Source organism: Aspergillus fumigatus, chromosome 4 (assembly GCF_000002655.1).
Source record: "Aspergillus fumigatus Af293 chromosome 4, whole genome shotgun sequence".
NCBI classification, from domain to species: domain Eukaryota; kingdom Fungi; phylum Ascomycota; class Eurotiomycetes; order Eurotiales; family Aspergillaceae; genus Aspergillus; species Aspergillus fumigatus.
Window position 1 is genome coordinate 1,678,789 of NC_007197.1, and position 17,758 is coordinate 1,696,546.

Genomic DNA, 17,758 nt, shown 5'->3' on the forward strand with positions numbered 1-17,758 from the left:
CAGTAAGGCGGCCCCCGAAATGCGGCCGTATATACCCCAAGATCTTAGTACGTCCACACACTGGTCATTGGACGAGCGGTGTCGTCAAAGCCAATAGCGCAGACACAGAAGATCACCGGTCAAGCTTCTTGATGTACAGCGACCAGGTGAGCAGAATTCCGAGTCCGCTTTGAGTCACAATCGCGTGAGATGGGTATACTGAACATCTATGAGTTACACATCTGTGCCTCGGGCAGAGAGCGAAGTATCATTGGAATACATCAAGCAACACAATTACAGATAGGGGTATATAGCAATCTAGCAATCCAAAACCCAGTGACCACGCCCTTGCACCATGTAGCACGCAAACTCATTTACCAGCGCGAACGCCACGACCTACGCGACCCATAATAGGACGATCCCGGGGAACCCCAGGGCCGATAATATGTTGAAGAGTCTATCACCGAGCGTTCGTTAGCAACCTTTCCAAGAGATGAAAAGCAAAACTAAGGGGACAAGTACAGGGACGGCCTCGTACCGCGTTCGCCCGGCATGCCGAGCAGATGCCCCACATTGACATAACCTTCTTCGTTGACGTATCCGTCCTTGGTGAGCTGTTTCAGATCCAGTTCGCTACTACCGGTCTCCCATGCAGAACGGCTAGACGAGAGTCAGCATGTCTTCACGATCTTTGTCTCAGGTGGTCGAGCCCACCAGTAAACACAACGAACGCCCTGCGCGTTCTGCGTTGCAGCCCATTGCCGGAAACATGCCTTGTGGACGTTATTCCCGCATGCTGCGCGGCACCAGACAATCTCGTCTTTCTCTGGCTCGAGTTCCATGAAGCAGATGGGACAGTCTCCTTCGATGGGCTTGCGCTTGCCGTTGTTGTCCTCCGATTGTTCTTTTTGGCTGCTGAGGGGTGATGACTGGTACATTTCGCGGAGTTCCTGTATGAAATAGTGTAAGTGACTCATACAACTGCGTCCTTTGCGCGAACGCTTACCGAGGATAAGAATGCCAGCTGATACTGTAGATGTGCCGGGGCTTTAAGAGCGTTTATTAGGACTTGATAGGCCATAGTAGTTAGCGACTGTAAGAATAGAATAGAGACGGAACGCCAGTACGAAAGAAGAGTAGACAAGGTCACAATGTTGAAAGAAATGTCGTCGACATACCATAGAATATGTGTTTGCACTGATTTCCTTTACCTCCATCCGGACAATCGCAGGAAGGCACCTTCCCAATAACAACCTTATACAGATTTCCAGTCGTCCCCGCCATTGTAAACACGACTTCGGGCGCATCATCGACCTCGGTGACACAATGTTCCACGACACACATCCTGCTCAATGGCCGGGTTAGTGAGCATCGCACGAAAAGGGGTACAGCCAAGCCAAATCCTACCTCTGGGTCCGCGCTCGCGCCATCCTTTCCATTATACACTTTGGTGGTTGCTTACGGAACGGCCTAGCGCGTCGCTCGGGGGCTGGCTGGCCAGGAAGGCGCTTCTTGGGGCTTCGAGTCTTCTTGGTCGGGGTCGTGGCGGGTGAGTCTGCTGTCAAGTCGATCACCTCGGTAGAGCCTGCTGAGGCTGCAGAGGTGGGATTCACTCGTCTGCGCGCATTTTTCACCGGAGTCGCCAAAAATTTGATGTCATCATCGGCGTCTCGCTTTCTCTTGGTTGCTGACCGCGTATTGCCTGGGGCGACGCTGTACATTCGACCTCGCGCAGGCGAGGAGCCGGTGATAATTTGGCAAGATGCCGTTGTTCGCGTACTTCCCATATTGACTAGCAGCAGGAGCCATGTACACAGCGACTCAATTGGGGGGAAAATGGGGTAGACGTTGGTAGACTGAACTGACCTGGGGTGGCGTTGGATAAGTTGATAGATTTGTTTTGAGCAGACGCGACCTGGAACGCTGACATAATCACATCCATCAGTCGGCGAAGGTGGACGTAGACTTGGTCTTGAGTCGATTCTTTTGATGTTGCACCCTTGAGCTTTGAATATTGTCTCCTTTGCGCCTATCTAGATACTTCAATAGCCAGTCGATGACAAAATGATTATCAGATGTGGAGGTTTGTTGGGTTTGTGTACTTTGTTCTGTTTGCTGGCAGCGATAAGCTATCAGACTAGTGAAGATAATGATAAGAAGAAGACAGCATCCATTCTAAGTAGTTGGAATTTTTAGTCGAACTCGGAGTAGTAGACCAGCTTTCTATCTCCACGGGGTCTGTGACGTCTCGATTGATTCTGAATACAGCATTTTCAGGCGTCGATGGCCTGAAATACGCTCATCTGGTATATTTTGACTGTGAATGAGGACCTCTAGATAAGAGCATGCTATACCTTTTTGGGAAGGATTATGTAACCCCACATGACTACATCTCAAGGCACAACAGAACGATTCTCTGTTGGTATTTCAAACAATTCCTCATGATATGATCGACTGAAGGACTAATTCCTTCAGGGTAGACATATGGCTCGTCCGCGAGGCTACTCGGGCGCTGAAAGCTCCAAAGAACCGCATGCGGTCTCCCTAAAAGGTACGCACAATTGAGATCTCAACTGAAGCTACATCTCGCTGATCCGGCCTCAGTATTGCGGTAAGCTGAACTCAGAGAAGCATTTTGGCCGTATGCTAATAGAGTAAGGCTGTCGCGGCCTTCGCTATCCAATCAATATCCCCTTCCGGCTGCAAACACCAAGATCTCAAGGAAAGCGTCCCTGAGCTACCCATCCGACAGTACCGATGACAAGTTCATCCTAAGTCCTAACGTAAGCTCTTAACACCTTCCACCAAGCGCAAACTAACGAACCCGCAGCTAACTCTACCGCCTTCCTTTGGGTCGGCATACGTCGGGGAGACATTCGCCTGCACGCTCAGCGCCAACAATGAGCTCCCGGAGGACGAGACCTCGCGCGTCGTCACGTCCGTCCGCATCGTCGCTGAAATGCAGACTCCATCCCAGGTCGCCTCGCTGGACCTGGAACCGGCCAACGATCCAGCCCAAACAGAAGGCCTGCAGAGGGGACAATCCCTGCAGAAAATCGTGCGCTTCGATCTCAAAGAAGAAGGGAATCACATCCTGGCCGTCAGCATCAGCTACACCGAGACGCTGATCGGGTCTGACGCGCAGGCTGCAAGCGGCCGGGTCAGGACATTCCGTAAACTGTATCAGTTTGTTGCGCAGCCGTGTCTCAGTGTCCGGACGAAATCCTCGGAGCTGGCTCCGTTGGAGGTGGAGAATAAGTCGTTGGGACCGTATGGGAAAACCCGGCTTCTGCGATTCGCTCTGGAAGCGCAGCTGGAGAATGTGGGGGATGGCACCGTGGTGGTCAAGGTTTGTCGATGGGGTATTTTACAGGACGAATAGTATCTCTGACCGCAAGACAGCAAACGAAACTCAATCCCAAGCCGCCGTTCAAAGCCCTTTCCTTGAACTGGGACCTGGAGAGGCCGGATAAGGCCGACTCGCAGCCGCCCACGCTGAACCCACGGGATGTACTGCAGGTTGCATTCTTGGTGGAGCAGGAAGAAGGCCAGCAAGAGGGACTCGAAGCTTTGCAGAAGGACCTGAGACGAGATGGCAGGGCAGTTCTGGGACAGCTTTCGATTGAGTGGAGGAGTGCTATGGGTGACAAGGGGTTTTTGACTACTGGGAATCTGTTGACAAGAAGGCGGTCTTGAGGGTATCTTTATCCCTATACGTCCAATCACCTTGCAATAATGAAGTCTCAAGGACTTGCATGAGTACTGCCTGTGTCATGCACCAATAGACTATAAGTGTACCTTTTTGCTATCCTGAAAGGTTGCTCCGCCACTTGTTTAACTGACGCATAGAAATTCTCCTACCTGCTGCTGCGGCTGAATTCCACAAAGGATACGTTTTTGTTGCCATGGTGCCCACCCCCATGAGATGTCGATAATCGAACAGCTACTGCCTTACTACCTGAACTTCTTGAGCGCCACAGAACAGTGATACTTGGTGGGTGGTCGTTATCGTACTCAAGGTTCAAGGGATGGGAGAATTTAGAAATGGAAAAGAAGTGAATGAGATCAATAATTCATTGACTTGAACCTATGAGTAAATACATACAGTACAGTTCAGTGCCTTGCCTCCAACCGAATGCGATCCATATCCATTTCCAAACCAGGTATCACAGATTCCAACCAAGTTTTCTTTCCAATGCAGTCCAAACCAGTAAAACAATTAAGATAGTAAGAAAGTTTCTCGCGACAGATTGACGTTCCAGCATCCACAACCGAGGGGGTATCTATTCCTGTTTTCTGTAGCCTCCGGAGCCGCGAGGCTCAGTGTAGTAGGGGTCTAATCACAGAGCACCTGTGCTATGCACAATTTTGATATGCCGAGGTACTCCGAATCAATCCGGTCGCTCTGTCAGAACGATCACAATAAGAAAATGAGTGCAAGAATTTTGAGATCACAAGCGCCGCCCAAGATATTAGAAGTATCGACAACGAACATACGGGTCAAAATAAGTGATGGCATCGTATAAAGCATGAACAAAGATAATCAAATCTGATCGATCAGAAGTCGTAAGGTCGTAATATAAGCTCAAGGGCCGTCAGTACGGCCGTAATCAGCATGAGATAAAGAAGATATGCCAATAGAATCAACTATTGGTAGCGACCGACTTGGCCTTGGAGGGATGCGTCCAAGCGAAGAGGTCAAATTTGTCCCTGGCGTTCTCCATGATAGAGGAGGCGCTAGACTCAGGCTGCAAATTCGGCCGCGGCGTAATCTCGCGCGGCTCCAGAATGAGAGAGCGACGATAGAAAGTCTGCAGGCTTTTTTCGCCATTGGAACGCACCCGCACCAGCTCGTTCTGCATCCAGGTCTGAAGTTCGGGAACTTCGGTAAGACGGTAGGGGACCTGGAACCGCTGGAGCTCGCTAATGATCTTGGCGGTCTTCATGTGCTTGTCAAAGTTGATGACGGTCATCTCGCCGTCATCGGTAGGCAGGCTTCGCAGCGGCTGGTTCCCGTGGTCTACGAAGGTCAGATCTGTGAGGTAGGTGCCGACGAAAGGAAGACATGGCGGAACATGAGTTTGCAGTCTTTGCCGCAGGACAGCGTAGTTGCGCGACACATCCACGATGCCCCGCAGGGTCTCGAGAGTGGCTTTGGTCTTCTGCGATACCACTTCCCAGGTCCGCTTCAGGCGCGAGATCATTGATGAGTTCAGAGAGCAGATAATGGCCATCAAAGTGTCATAGTTGTTGAGTTCCAGGCACTTGTTAGCAATCTTGACCCACTGCTTGATGATAGCCGCCCGCTTCTTCGGTTCCTCCAGCTGCAGGATAGAATCAGCCACCAGATGGGCGAGATCGGTAGACAAAGTCGACATGGCACGGACATTGACGGCCAGTGAAGCGCTCTTTTTCATCCACTCTGTCGCCAACAGCTCCTCGGGGAGAATTGCACAAAAGATGCGTGACTCCTTGATGGTGAGCTGACGGGCCAGCTCCAATGGATCAAAGTCCAGGATGCTGATCGCAGCCTCGCCATTCTTCCACTGTTTCAGAAGGTTCACCTCCTTCTTGCTGAGAATGGGAGGGGGGAGCGGGGTGTCCGGGTGCACATATTGTGCGGTTGCGGTGTTGGTCTTTCCTATGGACGAGATGAGACGGGGCACAACGGGTCCCTGGAGCGTCGAAACCTTGTCCGTCAGTTCTAGAAGGCGTTTTCCGGCGGAGGGGAGGGATTGCATCAAAGTAGTTTTGGCAAAATTGACAATAAAATCTAGAGCCGAGTCATCGCAGTCATGACGCCAGTGTGACTCCAGCCAACCCTTGAACACGTTGTACACGCGGAGACGCACGGGTCCCGCGGCGTGCGGCGTATCGCCAATGTAGTTGAACCGCTCAACAAGGGCCTCGGCAAACTCCAGCGGCGTCGCAAATAGACGGAAGGTGAGGTAAAAGGTCGAGACAAACATGGCGTCTGGCGTTGATCCATGAGAGGTGAGCCTCTCGATCAGTGCCCGAAGACTGCCGCCCATGACTTGACCGTCCTTGAAGATCAATTCATGCGCATAAGTCTTCTCCAGAATATTCACTTCGGTCTCCTCTCCCTCCTCCGCCAGCGTCGAGTGGCTGACACAGCTCTTGAGCGATGGAGCCTGGTAGCAGCTGCCAATGTCTGGGGATGTGGCGCGAGTAGAAGTTTGAGACACTCCACTCATTTCGGAGTCCCGGAGGTGGCTGTGGTAGGTGAAGCTGCTTCCAGTACTGGTCACTCCACGGCCAAACGACTCGCCGATCTCGGACTTGGGATGGCTGATACGGTTCTCGAGTACCTTGACACCAGCCGCCGCATCACAAGACGAGGAGAACGAGGACTTCGCTGGGCTGGGGGGAGGGATGTTAGCGGATGGCAATGACGCCTCGTCAGTTGCAGCAATGGTGGGGTTACTGAGGTTGCGGGAGTTGAAAGAAGAAGATGGAGTGGTATCGTCGGTAAGACCTGGGGTGGGAGGGGAAGAGTCGAGATCTGCGTTCTGGGGGATCTGCAGGGGAGGTGGTGGGAGTCGCATGGATAGCTCAGGCTGGTCGCCTTTCTGCTGTTGCGATTGCGACTCGGGTCCAGCACCAACCAATGGCGTCGCAACGTCTTGCGGCAGTGCCTCGAGTTCGAAATCTCCAACCTGCTCCAGCACCAGGCGAGCTTTGGCCAGACAGTTCCCTGCCGCTCGGACGCAGTCGGTGGCGGCGTCGACCAGTCGCTTTCCTTCATCGGGCATGAAGACAAGCTCGTCATCGGGGGATTGGGCGGGTCGGAAGGCGTCCCGTGCAGCGAAAACGAGCTCGGACAGTCGCTCATACATCGCATCCTTGGCGCTCTCGAGGAGCGAACTGCCTTGAGAGTCGTGTTCGCAGACGGCCTCGACCACAGTGAGCAGACCCCGGCAGGACCGGACAGCCTGCTCGGTGGTGACGACTAGCTCGGTTGAGGAGCGAGACTGCAGGTGGAGACCAATGAATGAACCAAGCACGCCGAGGAAAGCATCGTACGTGGCGTTGAGTCGTTCCGATGCGAGATTCGGGTTTCGGGAAGCTGCAGCAGGTCCCGAGTAAGACACCCGGTGGGAGATGGATATCCGTTTTGTAGCGACGGAAACGGGCCGTGGCTGCTCCGACATGTCTACCCGGGTGGAACAGCGACTCATCGACATGCGGCTGCTGTTGAGAACTCGCGACTCGTTTCGTTCAGTCTCAGCCTCCGAGGGGGCCTTTTCCGACATGACAAATGTCTCGGATGCAGGTGTAAGGGGAGAAGTATGATCCTTGCTTTGCTCCAGCTCCGCGATTGTTCGACTCAGACCAACCTCCTCGTTCCAGATATCGAGAAACCGCACACCGCGGGTCACAACGCGGAACGCTTTGAGAAGCATCTCATCGACCATGTACTCGACCTCGTCTTGTAAGGGGTTTCCGCTAGCAATCACTTGGAAACTCTTAGTTGTACGAACAAGCGCTGTAAGGTCCGAAAGCAATGCTTTTCGGTTTCTTCGCAGACCCTCGTGCCTTCGGACAAGGAACGAGTCGCGGGTGAGACATTCTGATTTTTCCTGGACCGCTGTCAATTGCCTTGTCTTTGGATCATTCGACTCAGGACACTCACCAGAAGGAAACGTACTCCGGCAATCAGGCCTCTTACAAGATCCTGATTTCCAAAGTCACGAAGAGACGACCCGCATCCGCCTCGGATAATATCCCAGAAATCGGTCAATGCCTTCAGAAGAGGCCTCATAGGTAGCTGGTCGTAGGCTTCGCAGTAATTGGTGGGTAGCCAGCCCCGGGCTCCGGTGTCCAGAAGCGTTCCGTCAGCCCAGCCATTTGTGTGTACCGAGTGCACCAGAATGATATCTCCTTGGTCCAATGGCAGGGTAATCGTATCCGGCGAAACATCTCCCGGCGGATGGAACGGATAGAATGCGCGTAGATAGTTGTGGAAGACGGCCCTGGGGGCCTCCGTCCGATCCATGCTGTTGTCTTTGGACGAGGTTGCGCAGTAAGGCGTCAGAGGTGGTGACAACTGCAGACTGTGCTGTGTAGAATAGTGATGATTGCTAGAAGGGTCTCCAGACTCTGAAGTGGTCGACCCGCAAGGATTGGTGATTGTCTTTTCGACTTTTAACGGCGCAATGTGTCGCTTCATTGGTTCCATGTCTCTATTCTCTAGCGACCTATTCGTTCGCTTTCTCGTTCCGATAGCGATTAGCCGGCGCGAAGGTCACAGACCGAAGCGATTAGGTGAGACAGAACTCAATGAGCATCCTCAGGGGAGACTGTTCTTTAGAGATAGTGTAAATGCAAGAGGAATCGAAAGTGGAGATATCAGGATCTCTGGTCGGGATGAATCAAGGTCGTAGCGATGACGCGCACAGCCGTCCGACAAACGACCAGGTTACTCGGCTAGGGTCAATGGTTAGCGGTGGCTTGATCCCTTTTACACAGTAGGGAAGAGGGATGACGGTCTCAAGGTGGTCGATGAGGATGTGGTTGCTAGGGCTTATTGTTGTGCACCTCAACCTAGGGAATGTTGGCTTCCAAGGGCAGTGGGGAGAAGGAATGGAAGGAATGCTGGGACAGAAAATATTCTTGGATTTCCTCAATTTGATCTTGGAAGAAGCGAGGGCACGGACATACCTATGGTCTAATCTTCAATAACAACGATAGGAAATGATTATCGAATAAGCTGTCAACATGGCCTGCAGCAGCGTCAAGGGATAGCACACGCTGCGTGCAAAATCTTGGGAGCAAGGAAGGAAAAGGCACACGTTCCAAGTCGCAACGAGGGTGAGAGTAGGAGATATTTCGGCGAGCACGAGTAAGAGGGCTCGGAGAATTGAAGGTGGTAGGGGAAGGGATGAAGGAGTGGAAAGACGAAGACAAGGGAAGCGATTTCACTCGTTGTTCTGGTGATGATCTAAGTGAGAGAATCTTCCCTTGATCCTGCCACTTGCGAGTGATCCGGAGAAAGAGTAGTAGTAAGTAGGGACTAATAGCTGAATAGTTGATCTCTTCTTTTTTTGAGGTTCTGGAACTATGGTCGTCGGGCTGCAAGGACCACCACCACTTGGACCCTCGAATCTGGGGGGAAAGGATTACGGAGACGGAAGGGAGAACTCGAGCAATAGGGTTGAGGCTGTTGATAAGATTCTCGTCCCAATTGACTCAACACTCGACCGTCCGACAATGAGGGGAAAGGTCGTTGGGTTTGTCGACTCTGGTCCGCCTCAAACACACAAGCAAGGGCTGACAAACACCAACAGCAGGGAGGAATGAACAGTCCGTCTGGTTGACAAGTCGAGTCTTGATTGCAGCGAGGGATTGCCACCGGCAGCAATTGTTTAATGACGATGATGATGATATTAATCTAGTGATGAAGGAACGATGATGATGATAATAAAACGAAAATAATAGCAATGAATGATCGTAGACCAGCAATGATCTTGGAAGAAAGCGGGAGAGAGAGGAAAGGAGTACTGTGATATTGACAGACGGAGAGGAGAGTAGCAAAGTAAGTACTATCAGGCTATTGGCATAAGTATGGTCTGGACAGTAGTCATAGTAAGTGGGATTATGAAATAAGAATTAATATTAATATAATTAGCAGTGCTATGTAGTAGTGGATTAATATTATTTATCATTTGATATATCGAACAAAGAAAAGGGGAAATAAGAAATATTAATAAGTCGCTATGGACAGGGAAAAAAAAATAAAAATAAAAAATAAAGGGACTAGAACCAGTCGTCGAGCACGAACTAAACTAGCAAATAGTCCGTTGGCACTACTTTTCCGTCCTCGAACGATAACAAGGACAAGTAAAAATGAATTAAAAAAAAAAACGGGCCAAATCCCGTGCGATGGGACAAAGGATCCATTTCTTTGCTTAAGCAAGATGGAGTACTATCTATGCTCTCCATAGACACTAAGAGAGGGTGGAATCGGGAGAGCATGGAATACGGGAAAGTTGGACCGCCGAGGACCCATACTCCATACACAGTGCAGACTACAGAGAATATCACTCAACACCTTTTTTTATTATGCCCTCAATTGTGAAGACAGGGCATCTTCCCCATGCTGTTTGCTTCGTGAGCTATCGTCATCATGCTCCTCGCCAAATCGGTGATGCAATGCGATTGACCTGGTGCTTTTCCCGAGGGCAGAGAACCAAGAGCTTGACCGTTGACGAAACGCAAGCTAACAAAGGTCGCCAGAGCACTATGATAGATTAGGTAAGTGATCTTCCATCACATCAGTCCAGAGTTCTATCCAAACTCTAAGGTTCCAGTGATGCCCCAATTCGGTTGGAAGATGAGGATGTACCACTCATATGGTGCCGTGCTGAATCGTAGACTAAAATGAACCCAAACTGATCACTAGGTTGAATACTGGGGGAAATGGAACCTCACGCAGTCAGTAGAAAATTATCTATCAAAGTGATCACATTATCACAGACTAACAAACGGCTCGAGGACGATCCAAACGGACCGAGTCCCTTTTACTCTCCCTGTCCTGTCTAACTACTCCAACTATAATGACAATCCTTGTCCTTAAACCACAGGAGAATATAAACATGACGTGCTATGTGGTATTTATATTAATAATCGGCCTATTGTTTTTCGAAAAATAGATTAATTGCCATGGTATCTACCAATGCGAGGACGTAAACACTGTAAAAAATAAGACCTTACCAATCCTGCGTGAGTCCTGCGGTTCCACTGTGCAAAAGCCCGCATACAGGACAAACGGGGGCAAACGCCGCCAGAAGTTAGACACTTCCTTGGCACAGTTGAGGACTGAGTCTAGCAGCCCAGATAGATATCCATCTAGCAAAGTAGAAAACAATTACTTCCGTCTTCTTGTGGAGAAGTCAAGTTGGCCCGTCTCTTCCCCTCACGTTGCCGTTTAAGTCCATAGAGATTTATCCTGAATCAAAGGTTTCGATCAATCCTTTGAGAGAACGAGTTTGCCTTTTGCTTGGGGACTTCCGCTACGTGTTCGTAGTTCTTGCCGGGTGTGGGGATCGACAGCGCAGTAACCATGTCGAGTCGACGGTACTTCTGGACTCGTTGGTGGCGGACTCATATTCATGACGATTTAATATAAACGATGCGAGGAGTGACTCTCTGCCTTGTTAATTTAATTGACTTTGCTTTCGACATGGTTCTTTATCATTCTCTGGATCATAAAAATGCAAGCAGGACTGATTGAAAGATTAGTGTTTGGCAAAAGCAGAATGCAGCAAAGCCGAAAGGGAAGTCAGTCGCAAAATGGAGCTCAATTCCTGACTAATGGGGCTTTTGAAATTGGAGCTGTCGACCGTCGCGGAAACGGACTTGATCCTTTCCACATGTCACTAGATTTCGGTACAAAGTACGATTTCTATCTTTTTCACGAAGGTATCTGGTCTACCACTCTTCTACCTGATTACGGGGTCTGAACCTGCGGAGTACATTGATCAAGGTACATGATATACATGATATACACGATTGGTGGCTGGCAAGATCTTATGGAATGCCTTCAAATCAACTTACGACTGTATCTAAGAGTGTCTATATATATAACTGCCCCCACTATCAGGCCATATCATTACAACCCGACACAGCATGAGCGTCCAGTTTTTCATCGAGTCAATCAGTCCCAAGTCGAAACAATCTTGAGCTAAAAGTACGCAAGCCGATTGAAATATCGGAATACTGATTCTAGCGGTTCGATATATGTCACAGAGTCTTCAATTAAAGGCATATCTACGGAGTAGATGCACTGTGCATCTCTGCCATGCCGTCTTCGCCCACGGTAGGCAGAAACAAATGATCAACCCCGTTATCGTCGATGGCCTCTTCAGGAAAAATCCAAATTACCGGATAAATCCAGAAATTCGTGGCATACCTACCTTTACAGAGTACCGCGTCGCGGGCGAACTTCGTAAATATACCCCGTACTCTGTAGTATTAGATGATCTAATGACGCAAGGGCGGATCTGATATGTCCGTTTCACACTTCCATAGCTTCATTTCACGCATACGTCAGAAAGGTTGTCTGGGACTCGCTAGCACCCCATACATCGTACATTTCGGGTGATATCCAATCATATAGAATATGATAGGAGATATATCCATAGCGACCGCGCACTGCACAGACAACCAGACTCCAGACAGTCACACAGACACTGGGCACCTTATCACCGATCCACTCCTGTGGAAATACCAGCAACCTGGTCCGGGCCGGGCTAATCGGTAATATACTTTCTGGCTGTATCACCTTTGGAGAAGGATTGACTCCTTGTGGAGACAACGCAAGCTCCCAAAGTATGACTATCGCCATGTGAGCTCAGTTGTGGCGATAACTCGCACTATACTCCGTATGCTCTACTTGGTCAGCTGCTTGGATGATCTGCATGATTTGAAATGATCGGGTCCGGTAACCTCATAGATAGCAAATATATGTTCAATATCAGCACTACTGATGCAGGGCTAATCATAGGATCTAGATAGTTCCTCCTATTCTGCGGGTCTATGAACAAGAACCAGATGACAAGTCCCATCGCATCGCATCGCATCTTGATTCTGAAATTGTAAAAGCACGCGATCCGGTGATGGTCTGATGCACCAAGGCCTGACATAGCAGTTGCGGCACTGAGTGTAGGACTACAGCCCTGGCCACCAAGCTACGGCATCTTCCCCGGCTCCAGAGAACTTCGTCTGGCGGCTTGGCACCAGTATCCAATTCTGAGTCCAGTCGCCCTGTCACTTCAGAGACTGAGGCATGGGCAAGGCAAATGACATCTTGCGGTAGGACGGGGTCCCAGGTATCTAGGATCCAGGGCCCTTGTCGTTGCCAGGACCTTCGCTAGACAGTAAAATTGCTGTCTTTGGATCGACTTAACCAGTGTGGTCTAAACTACAGCTTACTACTCCGTACTTCTCTAGGGATGTAGTGGGTAATCTACCGTTATCCCTTATACAATCTACTACTGGGAATCCGCTTGAAGCGATTGATAGTTGTCGGCCGTAGAATCCGTAGTTGCTAATCAGAGTGTCTAGAATTTAGACTCCAAAACAATCTAAACCAGGCTTACCTTAGCTTATTTAGGTAGGTAGGTAATCCAATGTAGGAAACGTACCTTGCAAACCTCCAGCAAGAAATTTGGACTGAGCAGCCTATCATAGGGCGCACGTGCTCACTGTTATATGCGGGCCAAGGCTCTAAGCTCTTTCTGGCCCTGACATTTTGCCGCCGTTTCTTTGTCTGCTAAAGAACTAGCCAACTACGTGTCCACATGGAGCTTCCTGCTACTAACCTACGGAGTCCTTGCTAGCCGCCGCTGCAAGGATGCTCCAACAATTACGGAGTACATGCCAAAACGTCAAGTTGGTTCCGAGGCTACCAAACGGCAAGTTCGCGCACGACCATGGTTCGCCACCACTTGGTTCAGGAAACAAAACAATATCAATGGCTAGATTCGTCATACCATGGTGATCATTGTTGAACTGGTCATGACTCGAATCCATGGCGACAGATAGATTATTATCCCACGGATACGCTTGACTGCTTGGGGCCATCCTTTCAGTCCCCGTTCACCGACACACTAACACTAATCACTAAAGCCAGGGGGGTGAACAGGGGTTTGTTTTCCATTACGCGGCTCTGGCCTCGGTCTGGCTGTGCCGCCGCACCACAGTCTCTATCCACGATCATACTGCGTACACCTGCTTGTGTGGTTCCTCGTGGAGTTATATGATTGAGGACTCGAGGTCTCATGAAGAAACACTCTATGATGTTAGTTGCCACTGCTAGGGGCAGGGTCAGTGGACATTGAGAATCAGAAGGATTTGATCAACCATTTCACTGGAGCAACCAGAGCAACACCTGGGACGGCACGAAATTGCCTGTTTGTCCATCATTACCGTATGGGGATAACGGATGGAACATGATGGGGACCGCGGAGGTGCTCTTTATCTCAATTAGGTTGGGAGTTGCCTCTTTGGGAGAGAGGACTGCTGTATGAGTGTGAGATTACTCTGTATGCAGTCATCACATGGTCTAGACAGGAGATACACCTTAAGGGAGTTACTTGTAGACGTGTCCAGCGGTTATCTTTTAAACATCGTGTGGTATGGACTATAACCGTGACGCGAATAGTACGGACTAAAAAAGCAGAGTACTGACTCGAGTTGTGATGGCCAAGGCCGAAGGCACTCAGGGGTAATTATTATTGAATGTGGTTAGACCAACAGCTACTGCCTTATTGCCTGGACTTGCAGGCACCAAGCATATTCCTCCTCACGTGCTGTTGTCAGCTGTTCCTCACTGCTTCTGTGGAAGAGCTACTTAGTTCATTCCCCCGCCCCATTGCCCAGCCCTCCATGATGCAGGATAATTGACATTATTATTCAGTTCGATTATCTCCATACCAGAGGCACTTGATCTCACGGAGGCTGAGGATCGATCGTATTGTGGACAATGTGGGGTATTTGTCCACAGTCACTCGCAGAGACGGGATCGAAACCGAGAGTCATTGCCGAACGAACTGTGGAACTAGGAAAGCCGCTTTAGGTCCCAGACAGCCGGTACTACAGAGTATACGGAGTATGTGAAGCATTATGCTGTATGTTCTCGTGCACAGGGACGCAAATTCCCTACACTTTCTGGAGACAGATCTGAAGGATATCTTACTATTCCGAACTCCATACCACCCTCTTCATTGCCTTTACCATTGCCTTTACCTTTACCCAAGTAAAGGGTTTTGGTGATTCCAGCTCATGTTAAAGGACGGGTTGAGGAGAATTGATACTGGTCTACGGAGTATGCGCACTGGCTATGTCATTTCTTGACGATTTTGTGTGGCTCAGACTGAGCGCTCCTCCTTTACCTCAAGCACGGATTTTTCCTTCCTGATGCAGGTGTAGGAGTCACTTCTTGTGCATAGCAGATCACCACTGTGAATGCTATTGTAGAACTGCTCGGATGTGGTTCGGAACCCACAAAATCAAAGGCGTCAATGCTGGTAGCAATAGCATTGTTCGACTGCACGTTCACTCCTCCACTTTCGCCCCACTAGTCCACCCATCTTCTGACCATTGGTTCTTCAGTGCGACGGATTGTGCACTTCTGCAGGGGCCGGCATATGGCTATGTCATTGGCATCCATTGGCCAATCTAGTCGGGGACCCGACTGATTGCAAGTCCTTCTCAGTGCCCGCCCGTCATCGGACTGGGAGTGGGGGGGAAATATTACGCTTCCCCAGTGGTTGGTCCAGCCTTGTGGGCGGACGGTTACTTGAGTTTGCCAGTTGCCGTGCAACTCCACTGATCGTGCCGGGTTGCCTGGATATTTAGTACGATTGACATGGTCCGTCTTGTGCAATTGTCAATAATGATGCGCCGGTTGAGTTTCCTTTTTATTTGTAATATTTTTTTCCCTCCCAGAATTGGTCAATGACCAGAGGGCTGAGATCCGGAGGCATTTGCGAGAGCATCCAGTTGCTGCGGACTCTGCACAGATGCCCAATGCTACAATCCAGAGTGGATTGCAGTTCTAGCCGCAAGGGTTCCTAATTATTTAAGCTTGTTATACTGAATGGCGTGCTCCCCTGTCGTCAACGTGGACTCATTCATTAAGGTTGAAGCCAAACGAGGCTTGAATAATAACAGGGGTTCTGTACAGGGCTGCTGAGCAATCTGCGATCGTCGCTGATTCTATTCCAGGTCCGACCGAGACAAGTGTGATGAGAGATTGTTGTCTCCGCGCTTGCATATCACATTCTGCAGGTCCATTCTGCACAATGTACTGAAGAAGTTCGACTTTACAGGAACTGATTACGTTCCTGTCACTAGTTGAGACTTGGTTCCGGGGTGTTGTGGAGTCGCCAAGTCTTGATGGCTGACAGGCTAAAGCCGAAGCCAGCTTGTTCCTTCGAAATTCATCACGTCGAATATCCTCCAATGGCAAGGCTCATCAACAAAAGACCTCGTGCTGAGGGTCGCCTCGTTCCTGATGATCACAGCCTGTCGGGACAAAATTACCAGATGCAGACAGCCCGATGCAACATACATGCTTGATTGCTACAGTGGCTGCAGATGGCTTCGGACAGAGCATAGTATTGTGCCATCTGCATCTTCAGCCTTGCGATTTCTGGCGTCTGCCTCGACAGCGACGGCTAGCGCGCTCTGCCTTCACGTGCATGGGTCGATCGGTGTGATAGAAACGAAGGAGCTGCAGGATGGGGCTTGTCAAATCTGCAGCTTGCATTCGCACTAGGCACTTAGTTTGAAGCAACTAAATCAAGTCAATATGGCAATTGGCAGCATTGAATTTTGTTGTCGCATTATGCATGCTGTTTGTCATTTTGACAATTGACAAGTCAACTATGATTCATGCAATATTGGACAATGTCTCAGCGTCGCAGTTTTGTGTCCAATATTGATTCGATAGTTTCAGCTCGGTCTGATTCTGGACTTAAAATCCATTGATGCTGCATCTGCATCTGCATCTGTCTCTCCCTTTTCGCAGTCGTATATTTAGCAATAGCAGACTAGAGTCATAAGCAGGACAGATCACAATATCATGATAGTACTGTACTCCGATCTCCACTACTCGAGGTCTGCCCAATGCACGAGACTGAATTGAGTCGACATTGTCATTGTCCATTGACGGAGAAATGCATCCCTTGCATTCCTCCGGCCACAACCAGGCAGGGCATCTTACCCTTACAGCTATACGGGTTCATATACAACCAACATATAATTGAACTTGATACAGCTTATAGTGTCTGATTCTCGAGATCCCATTACTGAACAGAAGAGAATTCAATCACCGTACAGAGCATCCGTTGCAGTAGCTGACCACAACCCGTGGAGGGAGGAACTAATAACCGCATCAAGGGATAAGGTGCCATCACCAGCTATTCCAAACCAATAAAAAAAGAAAAAGAAAAAGACAAACGCGTCGATCCTCGTACAGCAGCATACCAAACCACTCTCCAATGGACTATCGCAGAGACGGGGGAGGTGGGGGGAAATTATATCACCCTTGCAACACGACCAACATCCTCATCCTCGTTTCTTCTTGACCGTAGTCAACCCACATAGACTGGCTGGCAACTTGTACGTGATTCATCAATAGCACAATGGGACCCAAAGCCTACCTATCACTCCTCCTCCTCCTCACCGTGGCCATCGCCTGCGCTGCACCAATCCGTCGCCCGATTTCGGCCCTCCACACCCGCCGGGACCCAGGACCAGACGCAGCAGCAGAAAGCCTCGACTCACTGTTACCGTCGCCGTTGGACTTGCCGTTGCCCAAGCCGGAGCCCCTAGATGTCGATAGCATGCTTGCGCATTCGCCGCTCAGTGACTTTTACAAGATCATTAAGGAGGAGGTTAAAGGTTTGAACACCCGTCCCGTTGGCAAAGGATATGTCACTGCTGGGTTGCCGTTTGCTGAGGCAGCGTTTAGTTGATATGCCGAATATGAGGCATAAGAATCGGCCTGTATGAGCAGGGCAGGGATGAGCATGGGTGGGAGGTTGTGGTGGTTTTCCTATTACAAGATTGTTTGCTGTATAGGTGTGCTGCTTTCCCAGACCTGTCATTTTTCTTTTTGTATATATTGCTAATACCTTCCGCAGGCTTATCTATGTTTGAACTGGATTTACTATTGGTTGCTGGGTATGAAAAGGACTTTTGTGGTGGATTAATAGTTAGAACGAAAGGGTACAAGATGATCACCTTGCCG

The 17,758-nt window shown here is 49.8% G+C and overlaps 5 protein-coding genes across 5 annotated transcripts; 3 read left to right on the plus strand and 2 right to left on the minus strand.

Moving 5' to 3' along the window:
- Nucleotides 1–353: 353 nt before the first annotated feature.
- Nucleotides 354–2,056, minus strand: AFUA_4G06550 (RING finger protein; the record flags this gene model as incomplete). Its single annotated transcript, XM_077804569.1, has 6 exons — nucleotides 1,387–2,056; nucleotides 1,158–1,324; nucleotides 986–1,047; nucleotides 694–929; nucleotides 518–639; nucleotides 354–436 (listed from the first exon to the last, which is right to left on the minus strand). Exons 1-6 carry the CDS (start codon nucleotides 1,764–1,766, stop codon nucleotides 354–356), a joined length of 1,050 nt encoding a protein of 349 aa, XP_077660715.1. The 5' UTR covers nucleotides 1,767–2,056.
- Nucleotides 2,057–2,195: 139 nt separating this feature from the next.
- On the plus strand, nucleotides 2,196–3,773 carry AFUA_4G06560 (trafficking protein particle complex subunit 13). The gene is made up of 5 exons (XM_747077.2): nucleotides 2,196–2,530; nucleotides 2,584–2,590; nucleotides 2,639–2,762; nucleotides 2,810–3,328; nucleotides 3,382–3,773. The coding sequence occupies exons 1-5, from the start codon at nucleotides 2,464–2,466 to the stop codon at nucleotides 3,673–3,675; spliced, it is 1,011 nt and encodes a 336-aa protein (XP_752170.2). The 5' UTR covers nucleotides 2,196–2,463; the 3' UTR covers nucleotides 3,676–3,773.
- Nucleotides 3,774–4,622: 849 nt separating this feature from the next.
- AFUA_4G06570 (guanine nucleotide exchange factor) lies at nucleotides 4,623–8,427 on the minus strand (the record flags this gene model as incomplete). The annotated part of the gene is made up of 2 exons (XM_747076.2): nucleotides 7,634–8,427; nucleotides 4,623–7,580 (listed from the first exon to the last, which is right to left on the minus strand). Exons 1-2 carry the CDS (start codon nucleotides 8,177–8,179, stop codon nucleotides 4,623–4,625), a joined length of 3,504 nt encoding a protein of 1,167 aa, XP_752169.1. The 5' UTR covers nucleotides 8,180–8,427.
- Nucleotides 8,428–9,060: 633 nt separating this feature from the next.
- Nucleotides 9,061–9,300, plus strand: AFUA_4G06580 (uncharacterized protein; the record flags this gene model as incomplete). Its single annotated transcript, XM_747075.1, has 1 exon — nucleotides 9,061–9,300. One exon carries the CDS (start codon nucleotides 9,061–9,063, stop codon nucleotides 9,298–9,300), a length of 240 nt encoding a protein of 79 aa, XP_752168.1.
- A 3,992-nt stretch (nucleotides 9,301–13,292) lies between these two features.
- Nucleotides 13,293–17,589, plus strand: AFUA_4G06590 (uncharacterized protein). The gene is made up of 2 exons (XM_747074.3): nucleotides 13,293–17,409; nucleotides 17,480–17,589. Exons 1-2 carry the CDS (start codon nucleotides 17,151–17,153, stop codon nucleotides 17,518–17,520), a joined length of 300 nt encoding a protein of 99 aa, XP_752167.2. The 5' UTR covers nucleotides 13,293–17,150; the 3' UTR covers nucleotides 17,521–17,589.
- Nucleotides 17,590–17,758: the final 169 nt, after the last annotated feature.

Coding starts and splice junctions, on each gene's coding strand:
- AFUA_4G06560 (XM_747077.2), top strand. CDS start 2,464: ATGGCTCGTCCGCGAGGCTACTCGGGCGCTGAAAGCTCCAAAGAACCG. Junction 2,763..2,809: donor AGTTCATCCTAAGTCCTAAC/GTAAGCTCTTAA, acceptor ACGAACCCGCAG/CTAACTCTACCGCCTTCCTT. Junction 3,329..3,381: donor ATGGCACCGTGGTGGTCAAG/GTTTGTCGATGG, acceptor ACCGCAAGACAG/CAAACGAAACTCAATCCCAA.
- AFUA_4G06590 (XM_747074.3), top strand. CDS start 17,151: ATGGGACCCAAAGCCTACCTATCACTCCTCCTCCTCCTCACCGTGGCC. Junction 17,410..17,479: donor CATTAAGGAGGAGGTTAAAG/GTTTGAACACCC, acceptor GGCAGCGTTTAG/TTGATATGCCGAATATGAGG.